The sequence below is a fragment of the Lissotriton vulgaris genome, chromosome 9 (genome assembly GCF_964263255.1).
Source record: "Lissotriton vulgaris chromosome 9, aLisVul1.2, whole genome shotgun sequence".
Lineage (NCBI taxonomy): Eukaryota > Metazoa > Chordata > Amphibia > Caudata > Salamandridae > Lissotriton > Lissotriton vulgaris.
In genome coordinates, this window is record NC_141697.1 from 98,389,653 (window position 1) to 98,414,798 (window position 25,146).

General features: G+C 44.6%; 1 protein-coding gene across 1 annotated transcript in view; it reads left to right on the forward strand.

Annotated features, from left to right (window-relative positions):
• The window catches only part of EIF2S1 (eukaryotic translation initiation factor 2 subunit alpha), a 132,869-nt gene that overhangs the window by 28,268 nt on the left and 79,455 nt on the right, over positions 1-25,146 (forward strand). The window contains exons 2-3 of the mRNA XM_086937124.1: positions 12,939-13,180; positions 14,414-14,493. Of these exons, the coding sequence (XP_086793250.1) occupies positions 12,940-13,180; positions 14,414-14,493 (321 nt within the window). The 5' untranslated portion in view covers position 12,939. The remainder of the gene's footprint in view (positions 1-12,938; positions 13,181-14,413; positions 14,494-25,146) is intronic.

Sequence of the window (25,146 nt, forward strand, 5' to 3'; positions counted from 1 at the left end):
CTCCACATCCACCATGACATCCACCGTCACATCCACCACATCCACCACCACATCCACCACATCCAACACATCCACCACCGCATCCACATCCACCACCGCATCCACCACCACCACATCCACCACCACCACATCCACCACCACCACCGCATCCACCAACACCACATCCACCACATCCACATTCACCACCACATCCAACACATCCACCACCACCGCATCCACCAATACCACATCCACCAATACCACATCCACCAATACCACATCCACCAATACCACATCCACCAATACCACATCCACCAATACCACATCCACCACCGCATCCACCACCGCATCCACCACCACATCCACCACCACCACATCAATGTGTGTGTGTGTGTGTAGGTGCAAATGCAATGTTCTTGGATTTTCATCACAATAAAATACACTGAACATAATCTTCACAAAAGTTATTTACAAATGTTTAAGGTATTGCCATTATAAATGACAATAACTTTTATTTAAGTATTAATTATTTACAAAATTAAAAGCCATTGTTATTTGTAATATCAATACATCTAAGTCACGTAAATACAACACACATTGCATTACAAATGCTATAGGTGTCACATTTGCAAAAGTTAAAACTATTGACATTGTAACTGACAAAGCTATTAATTTTGCTATTTTCAAAACCAACACATAAATAAAAAAAGTGTCATTTACAATACCAATCGCTCAAACTTTCCTAATGCGAGACCTATTGCATTTCCAATGCTTGTTTAATAGGGCCCTGAGTACCCTAAACACCAGATTTTCCACAACTGCATAAGTTATAGGGCAGCATTACCTCAAACAAGCGGAAGTAGCAATAGCGCATGACTGAAAATAATTCTAAGAAATGAGCCTCCACCACTGTAAGTGGAAACGAGGATTACAAGTACAATACTTCAGAACGATCGAAGGGCCACAATTAAAACACATTTTTGAACAGCATGGTGGTTCTACGTACACGTAGGGGCAACCACTTGAGTCATATATGAAAACTGGAGAAGGAGGGAATTTGGCAAAGTGATATTCATTTGTATGTATCCCTTTGTTCTTCTGTGTTCGGCGAACTTTCCTGCTGGGCTGCTCTGTGTCCCTTAGAGCTACATCCCTGAACTCTGCAACTCGCGGTACCCGCTTCGCGGGTCCCGCATCGAGGAGGAAGACTCGGCGGAACTGCTAAATTTTACCGGGGTGTCCAGGGGCAGTGCAGGGCTGCGAGCAAGCGCGGGGACTCCATCTCCCAGGAGTCCCTGCTGGCCAATTTGGAACACCTGGCCCGCTCTCCCTGCTAGCCCTGCCCCCTGAGTGGTCCATACCTAGTAAGACTAAAACACACTACCGCTGCGCGGGAGCGCCCGGGGCGAAGCCTGGGCAAAGGGCGGGCCCTCTGTGGCCTGTAGAGTCTGGTCTGGGCCTTAGCTCTTGGTTCTGTATACTGTTTTGAAACCTGCTCTCATTTTAGTTGCCTTGGGTTCATTTAGTGTGAGTAATTTTGCCTACTGTTATATATTGCTGTTGGTTGCTTTTGGCTATTGCTGTTGTATAGTGTATATCGTACCAGCTAGTCTTTGACCCTTGGTATAGGGATGTGTACTCGGGAAACCCGAAGTAAGGCTGCGGCTAATGCTTCTAAGCTGACGGGCACATTGGATAATTTTATTGTGCGCACAAACACTCTAATCGATGAGGGGATTGCCCTAATGGAAAGAAGAGTGTCGCAGGATCTTGCATTAGCGAGGAGATCATCTGTAGGCCTCATAGCCTCTGCGCACACACCAAGTAGAGCTCAATGTACTTCCCAATTAGATCCTATTCAATCTACAGCCGTAAGTCACTCTATCTCTACTAGTCAATCGGTACCCATGGATTCTACTTCCTTGATGCCCCCTCAAGTAGCCCCTCCAACCTCTTTAGTGGCTCTTTCGATTGTTACAAACGATCTTGATACAACACTTGCACAAAGAGGTTTGAGGGAGGGCGCTATCCCTAAATGCTCTCAAACATCAAGCAAGGATAGTGCTGATCCAATAGTCATAGTTGACGGGGCGGGAATTCTTAGTGATGCAATTAGTACGTCCTGTGGGTTAGAGGTGGAGAGGGATATTGTGGCTACTTTTGAAAATAGTGAAGGTGAAGCTGAGGGGCGTCGTGCTTCACACCCCCTACCACTGGGTATCCCTGATGACACAGCCTCAACTCCAAGTTTGGCAATTTTCTTGAAGAGAGTAGCCTGGACGAATCCTTTGATGGGGCTGAAGACAGGAAGGGTATCTTCATGAGCTCCATAGCCGAGCTGATCAAATCACTACTGTCTCCCTTGGAATCTAGACTACAAGGTATTGAAGATCAATTGCAGGCTTTAAATCTAGAATTAAAAGCCAGACCAAAAATTCCTGCCAAAAAGGCAATTGGTGGATCGGTACCGGCTGGTGCCAAACTACCACCGTCTAATACACAAATAGTAGGGAAAAACATTATCCCAAAAGTGTGTTCGTCCAAAATACCTCCAACCAAGGTTAATACAAACAGCAGTAATAAATTGCCCTCTACTGTGCCTAGTATACCCCAGAAAGTAAATGGCCCCATTACTGCTGCCCCCAAACCTCCCATTATTCTTGATCCCAAACCTCCTCTATCCCATTCAGCGAATATTAAAACACGACGGAATATTAATTTGCCCCCTGATGCCCATTCCTATGTAGTTGTCCTAACAGGAGTCCCTGAGCTTCCCCCCTCATCAACGGAATCGTACTGGGTTCTTAAAAACAAAGTCTGCCACTGGTTAGACAGAAACTACCCACCCCCACCCAACATTCGTAGTAACCTACTTATGTTGGAGAGAGCACCTTGGGTGGGTGAGAATTAAAAAAATCTCCAGGGTGACTGCATTGTGGTTACATTTGAGGACCCGTGTACGGTGGAGTATATCTGTGCGAGACCTCCATGTGATAACAACTCCTCCATTCTAGCTAAACCCCTCTCCTATTTCTATATGCTTGCAGACCATCGCAGTAATAGGTGGAGTTGGTTAAGGGCTCCTAACCATATAAGAAGGGGGATGAGAGAAGACCCTTTTCAGGATTACAATGTAAACCATTGGGATGGGGACGAAGATAGAGGGTGGAGTACAGTACAAAGAAGAGTAGGTAGGCCCCCTATTGGGTTTAATCAGTTTCGGGGGGAATGGTTTGGCCATCAGCACAACCCCCCTCCATTACCTTGTTTTAATCGTTTCAGTGCCTTGGAAGCAGTCGATTGACATTCGATTCATGTTTCCGGGCAAAAGGTTCTGAAGGAGGAGGCAGGGTCACCGCAGGCTGTATCCACATTTGGAGAAAAGGTTGAAGTGTCTGTGGATAATGTGGCCACTAGAATGATTGAATTGGACTGTACCCCATTGCCTACAACCACTGTAACAACTGCAGCTCTTTCTTCAATTAACATCATTTCTTGGAGCATAGCAAGATTAAGGAAAAATCTTGAAAACCCGGACTGGAATGATTTTATTGACCCCTTTCATATTTGTTTGTTTCAGGAAACTTGGTGCTTGTCGCCACAATATAAAAATGGTTACTCTACATATTTTGTCCCAGCAGTCTCTATAGGAAAAGGCCGCCCTTCAGGTGGTCTGCTTATCTGGGTAAAGGTGAACCTGAATTGTACTGTTACCACACATAATACGCAGTCCAATGACATTTTGCATATTTCTTTGAAAAGCCCTTATGGGGGCGTTGTCCATTTCTTCTGTGTTTATGCAAGAGGGGTACAGGGTGGTTTAATATCACAAACGATTGAGCTGTTAGATGTAAAATTGTCTGAGCTCCCACCTAGGTCTAAAATCCTGCTGGGGGGCGATTTTAATTGTACATTTGAACTCCTAGATGATGAGGACGTTTTGGGTTTGAATTCTGGAGACAGGCCATACCCCCTTTAGTGTTGGCGCCTATTAAAAAGTGGACTGCCAGAGCAATACAGTTGAATGCATTAGCTTTGGAGCATAATTTATGGGCATTAAATGGCCGGACTGCTTCTGATCGTGAAGGGGCAATGACCTATAATAGGATAAGCTGCCCATCGCGAATTGATTACATCTTTTTAGAGGTTCATTTTTGGGCTAGTTTAAAAGATATGGAAGTCAGGCAGTCCTCAGAAAGCGACCATAACCCATTATGTGTGGAAATTAATTGGGCACACAGGTTTAGTAACATTGGGGGTCGAGAGATGGTTACAAAGGATGTTCTCCCCTCCAATTGTAACCGGAGACTGAGGTGGGATGTGGTAAAATGTGAAGAGGACAAAATAAACAAAATTAGGGAATTAGTTAAAGCAGAAACCTATAGCCTTGCAGCGGTGGACTGGGGAGAGGTTTCCACCATGGGGCATAAATTATTGGGTCAGTATAAAACATTCACAGACAAAATAGGAGAAAACTTCCATAAAAATACCCAAAGGAACTCCGCGGCGGCTAATAGACCGCCGAAGGCGAATCCGTGGTATACAGCCGAGTGTAGAGCCAAGAGAAAAGCCATTGGTTTTGCGATAAAACTAAAGGATTCGACGGCAGTAAAACTAGCTAGAAAAGAGTATCGTGGCTCCATTGCCCTAGCAAAGAAAAATTGGCAGGAAGAGCATTGGCAGCAGCTTAAAATTGCTGCCAGTGGAAAGAACTCTACTATTTTCTGGAAACTGATTAACGTGCTAGACCGGAGGGGTGTTGATCCTATTTTAAACCACATTACTGACCACCAATGGCACGCTCATTTTTTAAAATTATGTTGTGACGTTGCCGATCAAACTCCCCTCCTTCCCCCAACAGAGTGTAGCAACAGCAACCCTGGCTTGGAATTGACGGGTAATGAAATAACATTCTCCCAGCAAGAAGTTAAGGCAGCAATCTTAAAGATACTTCCAGGCAAAGCGGCTGGTCCAGATGGCCTGCCCGGTGATCTTCTATTTTTTTTTTGGTTGGTACACAGTGTAATTTATTTACCCAATAAAACATTTCATTTTCACAAGTGTCAGAAATCTACATCTATTGGCTGGTATGAAACAGTGCAATTCACAATTGTTCCATTCATGGTAGTTTCCTTTTTCCTACATGTGTCTAATTGAAATGGAAGATAACTGTGTATATTGGTATAGAAATTGCAGGAATCCCCTAGGTCCATCCCTTGTATGGGCTACTATATGTTGCATGGAATGTGTAGCGCTTTGATGCTAGGTTTGAGTCTTGTTTTATCCGTTTTACCTACTACATCTATCCCCACACATTAGGAACTCCTGAATAACGGTTGTAACAAATGTTACTTGCTGCGAGTTGGAACCTGGCCAGCCATACCTCCATTTTTTTTTTTTTTAAGACCAATGGTCCCAAACTTTATTTAGTTTCACAGGTAATAAGGTAATTAATCACACAATGTCATAAAAAAGAATAACTACTACAAACGTTACCCAGCTAGTAGCATGTTACGACATGTCGGTCATACATAAGTGAAAATAAACAGTAGCCAGGGGAGATGCATTAGTCCGCAAACGGCAGTGCCAGGAAAAGTCTCGGGTTGCAGTGCTCGTAGCCCGCAGCACTGCAAAAGGACCAAGGTGGTCATGAAAGCCAACAACCATTGTCTTAGGCCGCTTTCCCTGGTCGGCACTGAAGCAGTCAAAGGCAGGATCACATCCCATACTGTCATATGGGTCGCTGGGTTACAGTCTCCTGATCTTGGCAGTGTCCAACAGGCATTGTGTGAAGAGGAAACGGGGAGGGGAAATCGAACAGCATCATGAGTACAGCAGAAACAATCTCACTGCCAACCAAGAGACACAACAGGGAATTAAAAGAAGGGGGGAGGGAGAAACATTTCAACAACAGTTGGACTAGTATTTGCGTGTACAGTAATGTATCAGTGATCCTAGCTGTGTATGTTGCACCCTATGTGGGCTGTGTGGGGGTGGGGGTGGCTGAGGATGTAGAGTTGCTGCGACCGTAGGGCGGGGGGGGGGGGAGGGGGAGAAACGACAGGGGACTCCTCCTGTTGGGCATGATCTCGGTGGCCGGGGGAGGGAAGGGGGGGGGGGGGGGGGGAGGGGGGCTCGCGCCCTGCCCGGTGATCTTCTATTACATGATCCCTTAATCTGGGCAGAGTATATAGCTAGTTTAATGACTCTTATCCAGCTAGGCCACCCCGTCCCGGAATCATGGAAAGGGGCGGAGGTGATTACAATTTTTAAGAAAGGCAACAGAGAGGACCCTGCCAACTACAGACCAATTAGTTTAATTGATACCATCCAAAAGGTAGTTGGCAGGGTCATTATAAATCGAGAGGAGACATGGTTAATGGACAATGATATTCGTACCCATTTTCAGGCCGGTTTTAGACGGAATGTCGGCGCTATGGATCAAGTCTTCCGGTTTGTGCGGTTTATTGGAAGTCAGTATCGATTATTAAGGGCTGTTTGTATCTGGCTTTCATTGATCTGAAAACGGCGTTTGATGTTATCCCACGTGCCAAGCTATGGGAGATTCTACAAGCCATGGGGTTTCCTAATCCCTTGCTACAACTGGTTATCAAATTGCATGAGGACAACTATGCAAGGATACGATGGGGGCACCAGGGTCAAATGACAGAGAGGGGTACCAGACAGCAGGGGGGTACGGCAAGGATGTGTGAAGGCGCCGACATTGTTCTCCCTATTCATAAATGGGGTGGTGGACCATTTGAGGGAGGACCCGGCAGATGCCCCCGTCCTTGCCGGGGACAAAACCCCGACACTCCTCTTTGATGACAATTACCTCTTGATGTCCAAGACCCCTAAGGGCCATCAAAAGCTGCTTGCCTGTTTTTCCCTATTCTGTGATGATCGCGGGTTAACGGTCAACACTTTAAAGACTAAGCTAATGGTCCTAACGCCCAACAGAAAGGTCAGGAAGGTTCATCTTACTTTGTGTGGATCCCCTTTAGAGGTGGTGAATGAATTTGATTATCTTGGGGTGAGGTTGTCCAACCGCATGAGCTGGGATTCCTACATTTCAAAAATGGTACTAAATCTAAAAAGGGTGTCCGGTGCAATAATAAAGAACCAGCGTCTCTCTTCTAGTAGACCGGTCGCCCCTGCCTTGGTAGTCTATGAAGGGAAGGCATTGTCCTCGACAGTTTATGGCGCCGAACTATATGGGTGCAGAAAATACTAAGGCACTGGTAACTGCGGAAAATAAGTTCATCAGAGATTTTGTCTCACTTCCAGCTTCTACCCCTTTGTTACCCCTATTTTTCGATTTGGGTAAAAAATCTATCTCGGACAAAGTTCAACTAAGGCCGCTGCTATTTTGGGTGCGCCTTAGAAGAACCGAGGAACTAGCCGGGTATGCCAGAGTGCTGGATGAGTTAATAACCCTAAATGTTTCTAACCAAATAAAATGGCCTAACAACCTTTAGAAATTAGTAATATCGATAGGCCTGGGGGAGTCCTGGGCGTCACAAGTCCCTCCTCCAAAGCAAATTGTAAAGAAATTATATTGGGACTGGGTTGAGGCCAAGATTAACAACAGCTCAAATTTGGGGATTTTGACTATGAACTTTCTTATTCACAAACCCTATATGAAGTTGGAACCATTTTTGGATTCCATCCAAGTAGCTAGAGACAGAACCCTGTTCCTGAAATTAAGGTATGGCACCCTGCCCCTTAAATTTTTTTTCGAAAAGTGGAAGTCCAAGGGGGGAACTGAATTAAAATGCCCAGGTTGCCAATGTCCTGAGGAAACCCTTGGCCACTTCTTATTTGCCTGTTCAGCATGTAAATCAGTTAGGGCTAAATGGTTGAAACCTGTGTGCAGGGAGTTGGGTGTAAAAGATCATAGGTCAGCCCTACGTATTATTACAACTAATACTGTTTCTATGTACATTATTTGTGGGGTGGCAAAATACCTGAGGGGTGCTTGGATAATATGCTCTAGACTGCTGGGTAATGCATAATTACAAAAACTTTTTTATAACCAAAACATTGTTTTAAACATTGTTTTTATCTTGCTGTTTTTTTTAAATTGCTATTCACTGATTTGGATGTAATTGTAGTACTTTGGATTGATTGTCTTTTTATATATTTGTATGTCTGTACTTTTATGATGAATTTCTATCGAATAAAGTATTACAACGTATGCACATTGCCTATAAAACCACATAATATTATTGGTGACGGCACATAAAAGCATAGAGACAATGCTTGGGCGATATATACTGGGCAAAGGTACCAAGTAGGTAGCAATTTTAATGCCCAGTAAAAATGAGATGCACCAGTTAGTAGTCTCATAGTTGTTTAGCTCGTCTTGGAGCGAATGTTAATGCTGTTCCAGTAACTGTGGTCGAGAGAGTGTCATGGTCTGGAGCTATTAAGTAATTCCCTGCTGCTGCTGCTGGTAATCCACCTGGGTTTGCACTTTTTGAAGAGGGTGGTCCAGTTATGACATTAACTGTGTTACATCTCTGTGCAAGGAAGTTGTATCCTTATTACATTCCTGGCTGAGCAACTGAATGTTAGCTTTTGTTACAGGGGATTGCATGTCACAAGGCATGATTGCAAAGACAGGTGCATCACCAGGTGGGCTCGGAGCAGACTTAGTGCCTCTTTGATTTTACCTGAGTGAGATGAAAGCTTCCTTAAGTGAGGGTGTCTCTCGAGCTTTGGGATTCGTTGGTAGGTATTGGAGATCAATTTTGATTGCATATGTAAATAGCTCCCTGTCCAGCAGCAAGCAAGTAAATGGTGTGTGTGTGTGTCTGTGTGTGTGTATATATATATATATGTATATGTATGTATGTGTATATATATATATATATATATATATATATATATATATATATATATATATATATATATATATATATATATATATATATATATATACACACACACACTAGCAGCCCGTCCCGACGTTGCCCGGGAGCAATTAGGCTTCAGGGCCCCTTCCCGCCCCGCTTTTGTAACCTGCAGACGTCACTTTTTTTCTCCTGTAATTTACTTTGCTTCAGGGCCCCGCCCGCCCCACTTTTGTAACCTGCACACGTCACTTTTTCCTCGTGCACACGTCATCCACCCCCTCCACTCCACCCAAGGGACACCGGTATTCGTGAAGGAAATATTCCTATATAAATATAATCTCCTATGGTGAAGCAAACGCATCTAAACAATAACATATTCACCGCTGACATTTATGTGAGCAAACTCTCCCCTTTTTGACAGAAGGTGGCCTCGTTCAAGGGGGTACCCTTTTTCTCCTGACCGTGTGTAGGCCTTCGTTGCGCACTTTGTTAACGGCGGAGCACAGAGTCCCATTGAGAAGAGCATGGGATTATCCTACGGAAGCCGAGGTGGCTCAATCGTTTCCAGCATCTAAAACCCCTCTGGCTACACGTCACTTTTTCCTCGTTTTCCTCCTGTAATGCACCATTTGTCTGACATTTGTAGTGCACCGTTTGCCTCCTCTTTCTTGTCCTCAGGCTTCCCTGACCGCCGCCTGCCTCGACCCCCGCCTGCCCCTACATGAGTGCCCTTACCTCCGCCAGTGCTGCTCCCGCCTGTCCGCTCGCACCACCGCTCCTCCCCTGCGCTATGTCCGCCGCTCCTCCTCCGCCGCCGGTCCTCTGCTCCTGACGTCACCGCTCCTCCCCCGCTCCATGTCCGCCGCTCCTCGGACGCCGCTCCTCCCCGTGCTCCTAACGTGACCACGCACGTCGCGGCCGGCGCTACTTTTGAGGGACTACTTTTTTTTTAATCTAAAATTTTAAATAACGTTTATTTTTTTAATTTATGTAGCCTATAACCATCTACACACCCTGCCGATTTCAACAGTGTATCGGGTGTGTAGATTGGCGCAGTGGTTCCTGAGTTTACCTGCCTCAAAGTCTGAAAGTTTCTGCTTTATTATAGTAGTATAGATAGTACTTTCAAATTTAGTCCACAGGAGTATTTAGTCCAGTGCTACTGCTAATTGTACAGGACGCCGTAAGATTGTAATGTGCAGGAGCAGAGCGGATCGGTTTGGGGAGGTAGAGTTGGGCTCTCCACCTTACGTTGCTTCCACATTAAATAGCGAGTGAGCACTACTGCGAATTGTCGTATTCACTCCTTCAGCTCATCATTACCTCGTTATTTTTGATGTGGGGGTGGTAGAAGGGTAACTGTAGGATTTGTAGCACATTCCTCATTGCCTCAGTGCAGTTGGTAGTGCCTGTGCTTCATATCTCATGTGCCCGAGTATAGGCTTCACTGGGTTTGGTAGTAGGGAGGCTATGTCCCACCTAACGCAAGATGTTGCCACTCTGAGTTCAGTTAAGCGGTGCTTCTGATTACCAACAATTACCCCTCTCCCCCACACTAAGCTCTCTGCAGCGGGGTCACCAACTCCTGCTGCTCCCTGTGCCCCTCCTTGTATTCGATAAGCACTGTTTCTAACCTTTACTCTGTTCTCATCTCTATTCTTACCAGAGCAACCAGTAGTTTTCCGCCACCCTTCGGCATGCCCTGGGTGTGTGACCCAGACAGTCTCTAGCACCTGTAGCCCAACAATAAAGGTTGCTTCTTTAATTTGCCAAGGCTCGCCCCTTGATGGTCACTGTGGCCCTCTTGATTTTCCCACAGTGAATGGAAAGGCATGCGTAGGGTGGAAAATACCAGATCAGACCACTATGTCTTCAGGTGTCATGTGTACAGCTTCAGGTGTTTACCACCACCACTCTACCGTAAAGACAACCATCCCCGACCTAACTACCACCACCCTAACCACCACCACGGCCCTAACGACCATCACCACGGCCCTAACGACCATCACCATTCAAACCAGTACTACTACCCTACCCACCATCATCTGCACCACTACAAATGTTGCCACTACCTTAACCACCATCAATCTAACCACCACTGCCACTCTAACCTCCACAACCTCCCCTACCACCACCACCATGCCCTATTCCCACCCTAACCACCACCAGAACATAACAACCGTCACCACCAGACCCTAACCACCACCACCATTCCACGACGCTAAGCATCACCACAATCCTACCACCATCCCAATCAGTACTACTAATCTAACCACTACCACCACCCTATGCATCATTTTCACCACTACCGCCGCCACCTTAACCACCATCAACCTAACACCACTACCACCCTGCCTCCCCGCTACTACTACTACCACCACCACCACATTCCTCAGCCCCACCACCTTACCCTATCCTGACACTAACCACCACCACCAGACCCTAACCACCACCACCCTCGCCACTACCACCCTTACCACCATACCAGCACGCTAAGCATCACCACAACCCTACCCCCTCCTAACCAGTCTACCACCATTCGACCCGAACAACCACCATCACGAACCTACCACCACATACTCTAACCACCACCCTAACCATCACCACCCTACAACCAACACACCTACCACATGTCTACCACCACCACCATAACCACTACTACTCAACGATAACTACCACCAACTTATTCCCCATCACCTACGCAGCCTCCCTTCCCTACCCACCACTCTGTTAGCCCGACCACCACCCTGACCACCGCCACCCTACCCTAAACACCACCACCCTAACCCAGCCACTACCACCTTAACCCCCACCACAATGCTGACCCCCACCAAAATAAGTCCTATCAAAGATTTTGAAACCTTTACACATAGGGGTCTCCAGCCAGTAGTTAGGGAGCTACTGTAGCTCTCCAGCTAACTTTTGAGTAGCTGACCTGTGTGCAGCCCAGCTTATCAAATTAGAAAGTTTTTGCTTGGTTGAATTAATAAACATATAGTAAAATTGAAATTAACCAACACTAATAATAATAATAGTAGTTCTCAATGTGTTTGATTGAACAAAAGTAGCTCTCAGTACAGAAACAGTTGGAGACTCATATACTATCAACCTGTTGGGCTTGAATATGGAAATCAATATGTGACCCTTGAGAGGAAACTCTATGGTAGCATGCTGCTGTGCACCCTAGAGCGAATGCTCACTGGGCAGATTCACATTTGCATAAACATCATGCTTGATTTGATTGCCTTGATCTTTATCATCGATGTGCAGTGGGAATTTAAAACTTAGTGTTCATCGCCTTGCGTGGCATTCTTTCAATAAACGACCTACAAACGCAGACAGCCCTGCTTCAAAAAACTGGTGGCCTTTCTTCCTCTTCATGTGTGTACAACATGCCCTCATTACTCATGTCCCTTCTACTGCTTATTTTTCAGAAACTTTTTTATTGTTTAAGCACTCCATGAGAGTAAATTTGTTTTCCAGCTGTCTCCCTCGTGTTCCTCTCTATACCCCGCTACTGCAGACCATGTTACTTTTACCTGTATGCTTCTCTCCTACTCCCCACTGTGTTGTACTTGTCCTGTGTATTCCTCTCCATGCATTGCTATCTTCACTGTCTGCTTTTCCCACATGCCATGCTGGGCTTTCTTGCCATGTACTTTTGCCATTCCACGCTTCATGTTGTTTTCTCTCGCCCGTTTTGATTTAAAAAAATAATATAAAAACCCTTTGACATTACTTAAAAAAATTATTTATTTACCAATCCAACCTGTATAAGTACATTAAAAGGGCCCCACACATTTTGTAGGTGCATGCATACATTGTACACATGCCTACAAAATGTCCTGGCCACTGTGGCTGCATCATAGCAACTATTTTTATTTGCATTTTAGCCTTGCTGCATAACGTAGCTTAAAAACCATTGGTAAAGCCAATCTATCCCAAGGGTAAGACCTATTGGCTTTGCTAATGCTTGTTTGAAGGTATTATTATGTTAGGAAAAGCTCTTGGGCAAAAAAAAAAACCTCACTAGGGAAATATGTTCAGCTTAACTGCTATATTGTGTCTTCTAAGCATGTTTCCCTCCCCTTTCTCCTCCAGCATGCCTGCCCTTGGCTGTCGGTTCTACCAACACAAGTTTCCAGAGGTGGACGATGTAGTCATGGTCAATGTCCGCTCCATTGCTGAGATGGGGGCATACGTCAGCCTCCTGGAGTACAACAACATCGAAGGGATGATCCTGCTCAGTGAGCTGTCCAGGAGGCGAATCCGATCTATCAACAAGCTCATCCGAATCGGCAGGAACGAATGTGTTGTTGTCATCAGAGTCGACAAAGACAAAGGTAGAATCAACAATGCTTTTTGGAAATAACTTGTTTTTTATACAAAAGGATGAGTACTTAATGAATGCATTAAATTCATTAAATTGTGAAAATGAATTCTGCATCCCCATTTCTTTTACTCATGGTTGTAATGCAGCAAAGTGTATTATCTTTTCTATTTTGTAATTTTTTTAAATAATGCCTTGCACCGCTCCAAACGTGCTTCAACATTCAGGACCTGGCCATAGTTCTCCATTGTGTTGAAGGATACTGTGTATGCATAGTTATTGGTTAGACTACAATGCGCTTGTACATTGGTAGAAAAACTGTGAAATCTCATAGCAAGTCAGGGTCGCAGGTTTTATAGAGCATCTAGAGCTAATAAGGTGATCTGATGTAGCGTCTTTTGCACTAGTTAATGAGCAAATTGTAGCCTGTAGGGATCTCATACCCGAGACCAAAAAATTAAAGGAGGCACCAGGAACCTGGATGGGTAGTGGTGCAGGCTTGGGATTGGTCAAAGGCAGGCACCATTTTAGCAGCAGGCATCACTTTTAACTAGAACAATTCTTGAATACTTTGGTTGTGGACACATTGTTCCTACCTTGCTGCTTTTTGCCTTTTCTAGAGCTCTTTTGTGCGCTGAGGTTTCTAAGCGGATGTCTGTTGATTGGGAGAGTTGTTCACATTCTTAGCTGAGGGGCCGGAGACCATGCACTGTACATGCATTGTTTAAAGCACAGTGAAAGCTTGCTCTGTGATTGCAGTGGCTGTACCCGGTTATTAGTAAAAGTGACACGTTCTCTTTAGATCAAAGAATGTTATTTTGTTTTGTGAAAGTACGGCACAACGTGGGGAGATGCTGCGTTTTGCTCCGTCATCATGCAAATGTTTCCTTTGATTGGAGTGTTTGATGTGCGATAGGAACACCAGGTTTTCTCGCTCTTTATGCCGCCACAAATTGTGCTTGATTGCTGCAGTTAACAATCGATCATACTCGATTTAGTAACTTTGAATTGCTGAAATTCCGAGTTTGCCTGTGAGCATTCAAACCTGTGGCCTGCAGATCCCACCGTATGCCACTAGAGAGCTCCCAATCTGTTCAGCATCCTGCCAGCTGAAAGTCTGTGGGTGTATTTAGCAGTGTGAAAATGCAGTGTTTTGTTTCGGATGACTGTGGTTTGAGACAATGCAGCTGAGCTGAACTTGCATGATACCCGGAGGCTAAACTTTTTGCATTTTCTTCCCACTCAGGTTACATTGATTTGTCAAAAAGAAGAGTTTCTCCCGAGGAGGCTCTCAAATGTGAAGACAAATTCACCAAATCGAAAACAGTAAGTGGTTGTAAAATCTTTGTCAGCAGAAGCTGTGTAAGTGTAAGCTTTTTTACATGGTTTGTTGCACGTCTGAGCCGCCTTACAGCACTGGTAAAGCTTTTCTAACATAATTACCTGTATTTTAGAGAATGCAGTCACCCAAGAAAAATACTCAGATAAAATCCTGCATGTGCTTTTGTTTATTCAGTACTGTCCACATCCAGTGATGTGTATAATTATTTACATTTCGCCACCCTAATGTTGTGGTTAGAGAAGACACTTAAGTTATCCTTCACAATAACCATTTGTGACTTGCCGTGGTGAGCCTTTTGCAATTTATATCTGATCAGCGAATTGATGGAAACTGTTAAACTATTGACAGGAAGTGCCTTCATGTGAACTTCTGCATGTATATCAGATATGATTTCACTTCAGAAGTAAATCCTGGAATTCTGCCTTATTCTCCGAGATCCTGGTGACCTCCGCCCTTTCTTGAGAAGTAAGATGTCTCCATGAAACGCTTCTCTCGCATTGTGTGATGCAAAACCTCAATTATAGATTGTGTAAGTTTACACACTGGAGGTGAAGGGTGATGCATTTATTATGTAATTGCTTTTAAACTTATCAAACAAGATTTCGCCCAAAAGTACCTTAGCCCTGTCACTCGGTGCCTGTCTCAGCCATTAAAAAAGATATGCTAATTTTATGTGTATTTTACATTTTCCTCCCAGATGCATTTGTTATATTTATCTTGGGTACTCACGAGTTAACCTAGACTTTATTACAGTGAAGTGAAGTGCTTTAATTAGACGACTAGATCAACAGGTTTAGCACAGCCTTTTGCATATTTTTCAGGGCTGTTAAGATTTAAGATGGTACGGGGACTGTAAGTTTAAATGAAATGACGGAGGCCTTGTACAGTTTTTGAATTTGTCATCAGTATTGGGATTTATAGCAGTGGTGATGATGGCACAGTGAGAGAAATTTTAGCTCTCAGATTGTAGAAGCTGGTTCTCTTCCTCCTTTGACAAATGAGTTGGGAAGAATGTCATATCTCCCTTCAGGGAAATTCCTCCTCCGCACAACTGTCTTTGAGCCCTTAAAAGGATGTGGAAGGCAGTGGAATAAACAATCCGCCTGTATTTTTTGTGAATTATGATCAACAGGGTCAACCCAAAATCAGTTACTGGGACCTGGTTATAAAGTTATATAAGAAACAAGGTGTCCCAGACTGGGAGAGATAGAAACATCAAAATGGAATTATAAAAATCAAAAGAGACAATTTAAGAGTACAGTGTTTTAATTCGCAAAGTACTCAGACATGTTATTAGTTATACATTTGCATATAAAAATCTCATCAAATTTCAATTATAATTGTGCCCAAAAAAGGGGGGGAGGGGAGGGGAGGGGTTGTGCGGTGAAGGGGTTTGTATAGGATACAAAAGAAGATTCTTCACTTAAGTGCAGGTCAGAAAATTACATTATTCACAAATACATTATTATAATGGCTTTCAAAAGAAGCCCAAAACACATGCCACAATGGGTCAGATAATTCCTATAGCCAGGCTTCAGTAATGCTGTAACAATCTTGCTAGGGGTAGAAGCTGGTCTCACGGGGGTTAGATAGTCTACGTTTCGACCCTTTAACGTGTAGGGTATTTTTCCCTTACAGAGCGGGTCTTCTTCAGGACAGGAGGGAAAGATTGGGCTGGTTTCCTTACAAAAGAGCCGATCACTGTGTCAGAATGTTAATCCTGTGATGGCAGGTCACACGCCGTGGTATCACCGGGGGCTGCCATCTATAAGAACGCCGGACCAAGCCGGCCATTTCATCGTAAAATGATTCCCGTACCCAAATAATCTGGTAATTTTTAACGGACCGCTAATAGTCCTGGCTCGATAATATTCTCCCAATTGGTAGATTTGCCTCGTATCATTCAGCCCGCGGCTGATCAATCTGAACCGCGTTACAAAAGCAGGTAAACACGGATGAATCAACAATGTACCATCTCGTGGCAGCGGTATTTTTTGTAAGACATGTGGGCTTCTTCATTTTTACTGCTTTAAAGTTCACTCACTAGTCTTTTAACACTGCATGAAGATGATGGTTGCTCTAGGCAAGAACGATGTGGTTTTGTGTCGGGGCAACATATTGTGACAGGCCTGCTGGGCAAGACACATGACTACCATAGTCATTGTGAGATGGAAAAGACGGCAGAATGAATGCCAGGACTCCTATTGCTAAAACGTGCTGAGGTGGGCTTTATATTGGAAGTATATGGATTTTGACAATCCTGGTTGAACAACCTTCATGCTGGGTTTTGATTAGCTTTGGAGAGGAGATCAACTAGTTTAAGGTAGCCTGCTGTAATCCAGGAGTCTGAGGCCTAGGCAATTATTTTGTGTTGCAGGTTTTAGGTTGCATTTTGCCCTGTTATGCATGGCAGCTCCTTTGTTTTGAAGTAGGGCGCTTAGTGGCTCCATGATAAATTAATTATAATAGAATAGATAGATAATAAAGATGGTTCTAGTAGGAACATGCGGATGACCTAGTTTGGTTGCAATCGGGAGCTGTTCCTTTATAAAAAAAACAATGTCTGCACATGTGGAAAAGCAATTCCATGCCTCCATGGGACAGTCCCCTCCCAGCTCAAATAGTAGTAAACTCGGTATTGCGTTGCTATAGTGATAGACAAGTATAGAAAGGCACTCTTTAAGTTGGATGGCACTACACTTTCTAATACTTGTGATGGTTAAAGCAGGTTGAGATAATTTAAGGGGTGTACTAAGGAGGTGGAAGGTGAGGGGAAGATAAAAACAGTGCTAGCCATGGCCCTTTCACTTACCTCTGTTGCTGTGGTTTTCCAGTATGGAGTCTTCTTTAGATTCAGTTCATGAGTAGACTGTATATCTTTTTCTTAAACACCCCACCAAAATAACGTTTGTGGTGTCAGGTGAAATATAAAGCACTGTAAAAATAAATAAAGCAAGATAACAAAAACCTTGAAGAAATAACTGAACAGCTTGGTATGTATGTGAGAAAGCAAGATTTTTGTTATCTTGCTTTATAGATGTGTTTATTTTGCGTTATATTTCACCTGGAACCAAAAACGTTCTTTTGTTTAGGTTCTGTCGGTTTAAATGTTTTTTATTGCTTTCCCAATTTACTTGTTTTCAGGTACGTTCCTGGGGCTTGCTGGACAGGTTTAGCAGCTAGCTCACATCGCAAAAACGTAAAAAATAAAAAATATGCAAAAAAGGGGGTTGGGTCCTTCATCAGCCGTTTGCTTTAAGTGAGCGTCCTTCAGCCATTGTATATTTAAAGTGCCCTTCATTATTTGATTTTGTCCAAAGCATGTCACTGATGTCCACGTTACCAATCATTTATGACTGGCTTAATATTACCTTCTTAAAGAGTTCGGATCCATCCTCAATCCTGCTCTTATGGCATAGTCTTCAGCGGTGCCCCCCCCAGGAGGCACACTGATTGTACCTACATACTGCCATCTGCACCACATAGGTTGATCATGCCATTGTGCTGTAATCGGTAAGAGAAATGTTATAAGTAACGTCTCTAGAGGGGCTCCCTGAAAGAGCTGTTTGAAGTGGTCTGCTGTAGTGCATTGTCCTACCTCATCTGATAGGGCAGCCAAGCAGTTGCTAAACATCATGTGTTCTACTGTGCTGCTTGATGTTCTCCCCCATCACTGATCACACTTGGTGACCGATATTGAGCATTCATTCCTATATAGGAACTGAATCTGTGCCACGTCTGCAAAGCACAAGGACTGTGGTTCTCAAGCCGGGAGATGGAACAAGTGCAGTGACTTTCGTCAGTTGGTTGCACTGGTCCTGACCCTAATTTGTCTGGTCACAAGCATTTATGGTGAGACAAGTCGGTGCTATGTTAGGTAATCAAGGATTTGGTGTGGGGAGTGACTGTGCCATAACCCAGTGGTATCTAGATAAATGAAAAGCACAATTGGGAGAGGAGAGTCCTGTGAAAGGCATGCTGGATGTAATGTATATGAGATAACTGTGCAGTCCTGTTATGCCTTCATACTGCTGTAACCTTGCTGTCAGAATAAAAGCATGGTAGTCGAAAACGGAATATAAAAGTATTAATCACTTAGATGTTGAAAATGTAGGAGTACTCGAAAAAAATTTGTGAAGTGTTCCAGTTCTCCCCATGTCTTTAGGTTTCAGTTCTGTTAGTCAGAAAGCACCAAACATGTACCTTCCTCAATGCACGTTTTTATTAGGTCGAGCTATTGATTGTTCTGAACTATTGTAGAGGAAACAACACTCTTGAACAAGCGGATTCCTCCCAGTGCATGTTGCGCGCACTTGGCCTCACTCACACCCCATATGCTCGCACCTGCTCCCCCGCCCATCAGCCTCGCAGCACCAGACTTCACGTACAGTTCAGGAATCCCTTCCGCTCCCCCGCCCCCCTCACAAACCACCATTTGTTGCAAGCATCAGACTTCAAAGGAATGCTCTCCCCCAACCCCTCTGCGCAATGTCATCACACCATAACATTGAATATTAGAATTTCAGAGCACACATCTGGTTACCCAATAAACTGACATTTTTATTGCGGGGGCGTTTCTTTATAAAGCCAATCACTTTGGTTCTGTTAGGGCAGCTGAGCAGCGCCTTACCCCACAACATCCCATTGCGAGCCTGCTGCTTTCGCTAAGTGGCAAACAGCTCATCTCTGCAAACAAATACCATTCATTAACCAACCACGCACTAATTCCCCCACCAAAAAATGAGTGCATAACTAGCCTCAAAATCTTATTGCATGCTATCACACGTCGGGCTTGTTCTCCTTACCCAACCTGGAACACTTATTTGTTTGACTCCTCCCCCACTTCTTCAAACATATGTAAATGTTTCTTCTTTGGCTTTAAATGTTTACACATCATGGCATAATGCCCCCTCTTCTTACATTTTCTGCATACAATAGAGCACTCAATGCCAGAGCATCCCTCCACGCCAGAGCATCCCTCCACGCCAGAGCATCCCTCCACGCCAGAGCATCCCTCCACGCCAGAGCATCCCTCCACGCCAGAGCATCCCTCCACGCCAGAGCATCCCTCCACGCCAGAGCGCCACTCAACGCCACTGCACCACTCAGCGCCACTCAACGCCACTGCACCACTCAGCGCCACTCAACGCCACTGCACCACTCAGCGCCACTCAACGCCATTCAACGCCACTGCACCACTCAGCGCCACTCAACGCCACTGCACCACTCAGCGCCACTCAACGCCACTGCACCACTCAGCGCCACTCAACGCCACTGCACCACTCAGCGCCACTCAACGCCACTGCACCACTCAGCGCCACTCAACGCCACTGCACCACTCAGCGCCACTCAACGCCACTGCACCACTCAGCGCCACTCAACGCCACTGCACCACTCAGCGCCACTCAACGCCACTGCGCCACTCAGCGCCACTCAACGCCACTGCGCCACTCAGCGCCACTCAACGCCACTGCGCCACTCAACGCCACTGCGCCACTCAACGCCACTGCACCACAGCATCAGTCTGTGCAATCATTTAATATCTAATATGTTCTCTCAATGTTTCAAGCTTACAAATGTCACAAAAAAATGTTAATATTTCACTGCTGTTCTTGGATTTTCATCACCATAAAATACAATGAACATAATCTTCCCAAAAGTTATTTACAAAAGTTTAAGCTATTGCCATTATAAAATACAATCACTTTTATGTAAGTATTCATTATTAAAAAAAATAAAAGCCATTGTTATTAGTAATATTAATACATCTAAGTCATGTAAATACAACACATATTGCATTACAAATACTATAGGTATCACGTTAGTTAAAACTATTGGCATTGTAAATGACAAAGCTATTAATTTCGCTATTTTAAAAACCAACACATAAATAAAATATTTGTCATTTACAATACCAATAGATCAAACTTTCCTAATGCGAGACCTATTGCATTGCAAATGCTTGTTATTTGAATGCTTGAGTGATCTGCTGCAAGTGCTACAATCAAGTGCGCGTGTAGATAAACTGCTGGTATATATAAAATATTGTGGTACAACACTATTGCCTTGTGAATGGGAGAGCAATAGAAGCCAGAAAACGTATAAGTTGAGTGAAAGAAATGAATGAGACTTTGTCTGAATTAATGCCACAAGGTCGAAGCCAAGTTGAAGGTTATTAGCTGGTGAGAATAGATAGAAATGAAATGAAATGAATGAAATGAAATTGGATTTATAAAGCGCATGGCTGCCCGTAAGCGTACCAGCGCTACCTGACAAATAATAAGCTCTAAAAGGGGGTAGGAGTTTTTAAGGGTCTTTGGGGAAGAGAAAAAATTTAAGACATTTACGAAATTTGACAATGGATGGTTCAGTGCGAATATTTCTCGGGAGAGCGTTCCAGGTCTTTGCTGCATTTACAGAGAAGCGGCGGCCTCCCGAGCGGGCTTTTCTGACTCTGGGGACTATGGCCAAATTTTCAAGATCTGATCGAAGGGCACGTGGAGGTCTGTACTGGCGAATCAGGCTTCTTAGTGCCTGAGGTCCTTTGCCTTGGAGAGCTTTATGGACCATACATGATGATTTAAAGGAAATGCGCTCACGAACTGGGAGCCAATGCAGGGCTTTCAGAAATGGTTTTGCAGAAGCTCTTCTTGGGGCGCCCATGAGCATCCTGGCAGCAGCGTTTTGTACTCGTTGTAGGGTGTTAATAGTGGCTTCTGGGGCTGCCAGGAGCAGCGCATTACTGTAGTCCAATCTGGACAAGATCAGTCCCTGAATCAGTAATTTTCTAGATTGGAAGGGTAGCAGTGGGAGGACTTTCCGCACAGTTCGGAGCAAGCCGAAACATATGCCTGCCACTTTCTGGGCATGTGACCTGAAGGTTATTTCAGGCTCGAACCATACCCCCAGGCTTTTAATTTTGTCTTTTGGTGGGGGCACCTCACCCATACAGGGGGGCCAAGATGTATTGGGTAGGGAGGAAAATTGGTGACCCAGAATTAAAATCTCGGTTTTTGCTCCGTTCAATTTGAGCTTGGAGTTAGTCATCCAGGAGAAGATGTCAGAGAGACAGGCCGAGAGGTTGTCTGAGCATCACGTTTTTTGCGTCAGCGAGACGACTAGTTGGGTGTCATCTGCGTAAGTGACTCATTTAATCCCGAACGGGGCTACTACCTCCTCCAGTGGGGCCATGTATACATTAAACAGGGTAGGGCTCAGGGATGAGCCCTGGGGGACTCCACACTGGAGGGGAGTAGATTTGGACATAATGCCATTTTCCCAGATCTTAAATGCTCGTTTATCCAGAAAGGATTCCAGCCATTTCAGGGCCATTCCCGTAATCCCAAGTCTTGCAAGACGGTGGACTAGTATTTTGTGGTCCACCGTATCAAATGCAGCGCTTAGATACAGGAGGATCAGAACTCCTGATGCCCCTGAATCCAAGATGCACCTTGCCTCCTCAGTTACCACTATAAGGGCTGTATCAGTGCCCTGACCTGGGCTGAAGCCCGTTTGCGAGCCACTTAACAGGTCATTGCTTTCTAAAAACCCAGAGAGCTGCTGATTTACAATTTTTTCAGCGATTTTCCCCAGACCGGGTAGCAGCGAGATTTTAGGAGTGTCTTGATTCTTGCTTGCTTCCAACTAGGTGGAACCACACCTTTAGTGAAGGAGGCATTTAATAAATCCGTTGCAAGGGGGGTGATGGTATCTGCTACTTGTTTAAGGATGTACATGGGTGTAGGGTCAGATGGAGAACCACTCTTCACCGCAGAGAGCGTGTTACGGAAATCGTCCATAGAGATGGTTCTAAGGCTATCCATCCGGGGTGTGTTGATCGGGACCGAGAGGGCTTCATCGCCTGCAATGGGGACAGCCTGTGGGAGGGAGTCAAGTATTCGTTGTACTTTGATGTCAAAGTACTCTGCAAGCAAGTCACACCTAGCTTCTGTGCACTCCTGGTTGGTGGTTGGAATGGAGGATTTAAGCAATTGCTTTACAATTTTGAAGGTCTCCTTAGAGGAGTTGGCGGACGTATTAATTTTGTCCTCAAAAAAGGCCGCCTGGGTTTTCTGCCGTGCAGCTTTGTAAAGTCTTAAGGCCGCCTGGTAGGAGAGCTTACTGTTGGCTAGAAGAATACTGCAGATGAAAGCTGCAGTTTGGGAGCAAGTATTTCTTCTTTGAATCAAAACACATGAAAGATATGGTCCACTAAAAGTCTTCAGTCTATGGTCACTCCAGTTTATTCATCTTTGATGGGTGCAGTGCACAAGAGTGGGTTTGTGTAATAGGCTCTTTCTGTAACTTTGAGCTGGGAGTGGGAAATTTGATTGCCGGAGGACATAGCATGTAGAACATTTGTCTCAGATTATTTTATTTGCATTTATTGCTGTGAACTTTTTTTGCACATTATTAACTGCCCCAGACAGCGTTATTGTGAAATGGTAAAGAGAAATGTATTTTAACATTGCTAATGATTCAATGCATATTTGTTTGACTTTTATGTAGCACTCAGTATCTAAACAGATACACCAGTGCGCTATGGAGAGATAGAACAGTAAATTCAGATAAATGGTTTAATTCCCTGTTGTGTCGGGGGCTATCAAGGAGTGCTCTTATGAATTCGGAAATTGGAAAGTGTGCCCACGAAATCTTGCAAAGCATAGAGACATTCTATCTACTATTGAGGCAGGTGGATGGTAGGTGTCCCCAGTGTAAGCCAGCATTATCAACATCATTTACTGGTAAGCCATGTCCTTCAAATTCTCAGTTTAGAAGGCCACTACTTAAGCAGCTATTTCAGTTACAGATAACTAGTCCGGACTCTCACACTGTGGTAAAGTATCTACAAGAAGTCCAATTTAAAAAAAACTCTAAAGCTCAGAAATAGGAGTGTGATGAAAACAAGCATTGACAAAGCCAATAGGTCTCGCCTAGGCAAGTGCTGTTGGCTTTGCCAATGTGTTTTAGCCATGTTGTATAACAGCGTTGCTGCTTTTCAGCATGGCTAAAAGTTAGATGCGTGGAGTGTCGTAGAGTGGAATGGTGAAGAGTGGAGTAGAGCTTCTTAGCGTAAAGTGGCATAGTGTTGTGTATTGGAGTGGCATAGAGGGGAGTCACGTATAGTGGCGAACAGTGAACTAGAGTAGCGTGGACTGTTGTAGAGTAGTGCAGAGTGTAGTGGCGTAGAGTGCAGTGACAGAATTAAATGGCATATAATGCAGCATCGTATAATGTAGTGGCTTAGATTAGGGTGTTGTATAGTAGAGTGCAATGGCGTGAAGTGGTGTAGAGTAGAGTTACATAGAGAATAGGGGCTAAGGTGCAGTGGTGCAGAGTTTACTGCCATAGAGTACAGTAGTGTAGAGAAAAGTACCGCATAGTGCAATGGCATAGAGTGGAGTGGTGCAGAGTAGCATAGATTGTAGTGTCATAGATTGCAGCAGTGCAGAGTAGATTGTTGTAAAGTTCAGTGGCGTAAAGTGCAGTGGTGTTGAGTAGATTGCAGTGGCATTGAGTACAATTGTGCAGAGTAGAGTGCTGTGTCGTAGAGTGGTGTTGAGGGGCATATATTCGACTGGTGTAGAGTTCAGTGGCATAAAGTGTTGCAGAGTACAGTGGAGTAAGGTGCCGTGGCAAACAGTGCAGCAGCATCGAATACAGCAGCGTACTATGCAGCGTTGTAGAATGCAGTTGCATAGATTAGAGTGGTGCATAGTAGAGTGCAGGGACGTAGAGTGATGTGGTGTAGATTAGCGGAGAGTGCAGTAGAGTGGAGAAGCAGAGTGCAGGGGTGTAGAGTGGGAGGAGTGCTGTTGCATAGAGATGAGTGATGCTGAGTGCAGTGGCATAGAGTGCATTGGCATAGAGTACAGGAGCGCAGAGTTGAGGAGAATGCATTGGCATAGAGTGGCATAGAATGTAGTGGTGCAGTGGCGTAGAGTGCAGTGGCACGGCGTGGTGCAGGGTAGAGAGGAGGAGTGTAGAGTGGAATGGTGCAGTGTATTTAATTGTAGAACTCTAGAGGCCTTCATAGACTCCTAAATATGCTAAAATGTGTGCTGGAGTAGGTAGCCAGGGCTGACAATAAAGGGCCCTCTAAGGTACACAGAGCTTCTGCTAAAACAGTACGTTTCCCGAAAGTGTTTGTCAAGCTGATTCTCGAAATAATCCAGTATTTGGGTATCTTTCAAAGATTCACATGCCTGAATCATTCCCCGTTGTCGAGATGGGATTCCCCGGTACATAAGTAAAGTAATGTCCCATTAGACATAGAAAGTAATAGGCCTAAGGCCTCACATTAGTAACATATCCAGGTCCTTTTGTAATAAGGACCAAACTCTAGAGAACAACCAATCAGCTGTCACCACCCTCTGGAACATTCCTGGAAGGAGCTCTAGTCCCTCAGATTTTCTACTGCACGTCGTGCTGAGGGAGTCTCCACTGAGCTCTGATCAGATTTCATTATGTCTTGGATTCAAGGTATTTTCCTTCAGGATTGCCTTTGTCTGAGTGAAATCCTTACTGTCTTCATGTCGGACACTCTTACAAAAGGCCTTTTTAGGCCCCGTGGTACCTGCAAGAAGAAGAGGTTACACGGCAACAACCAACATAGGACTGTCTGTATCCGGACCACT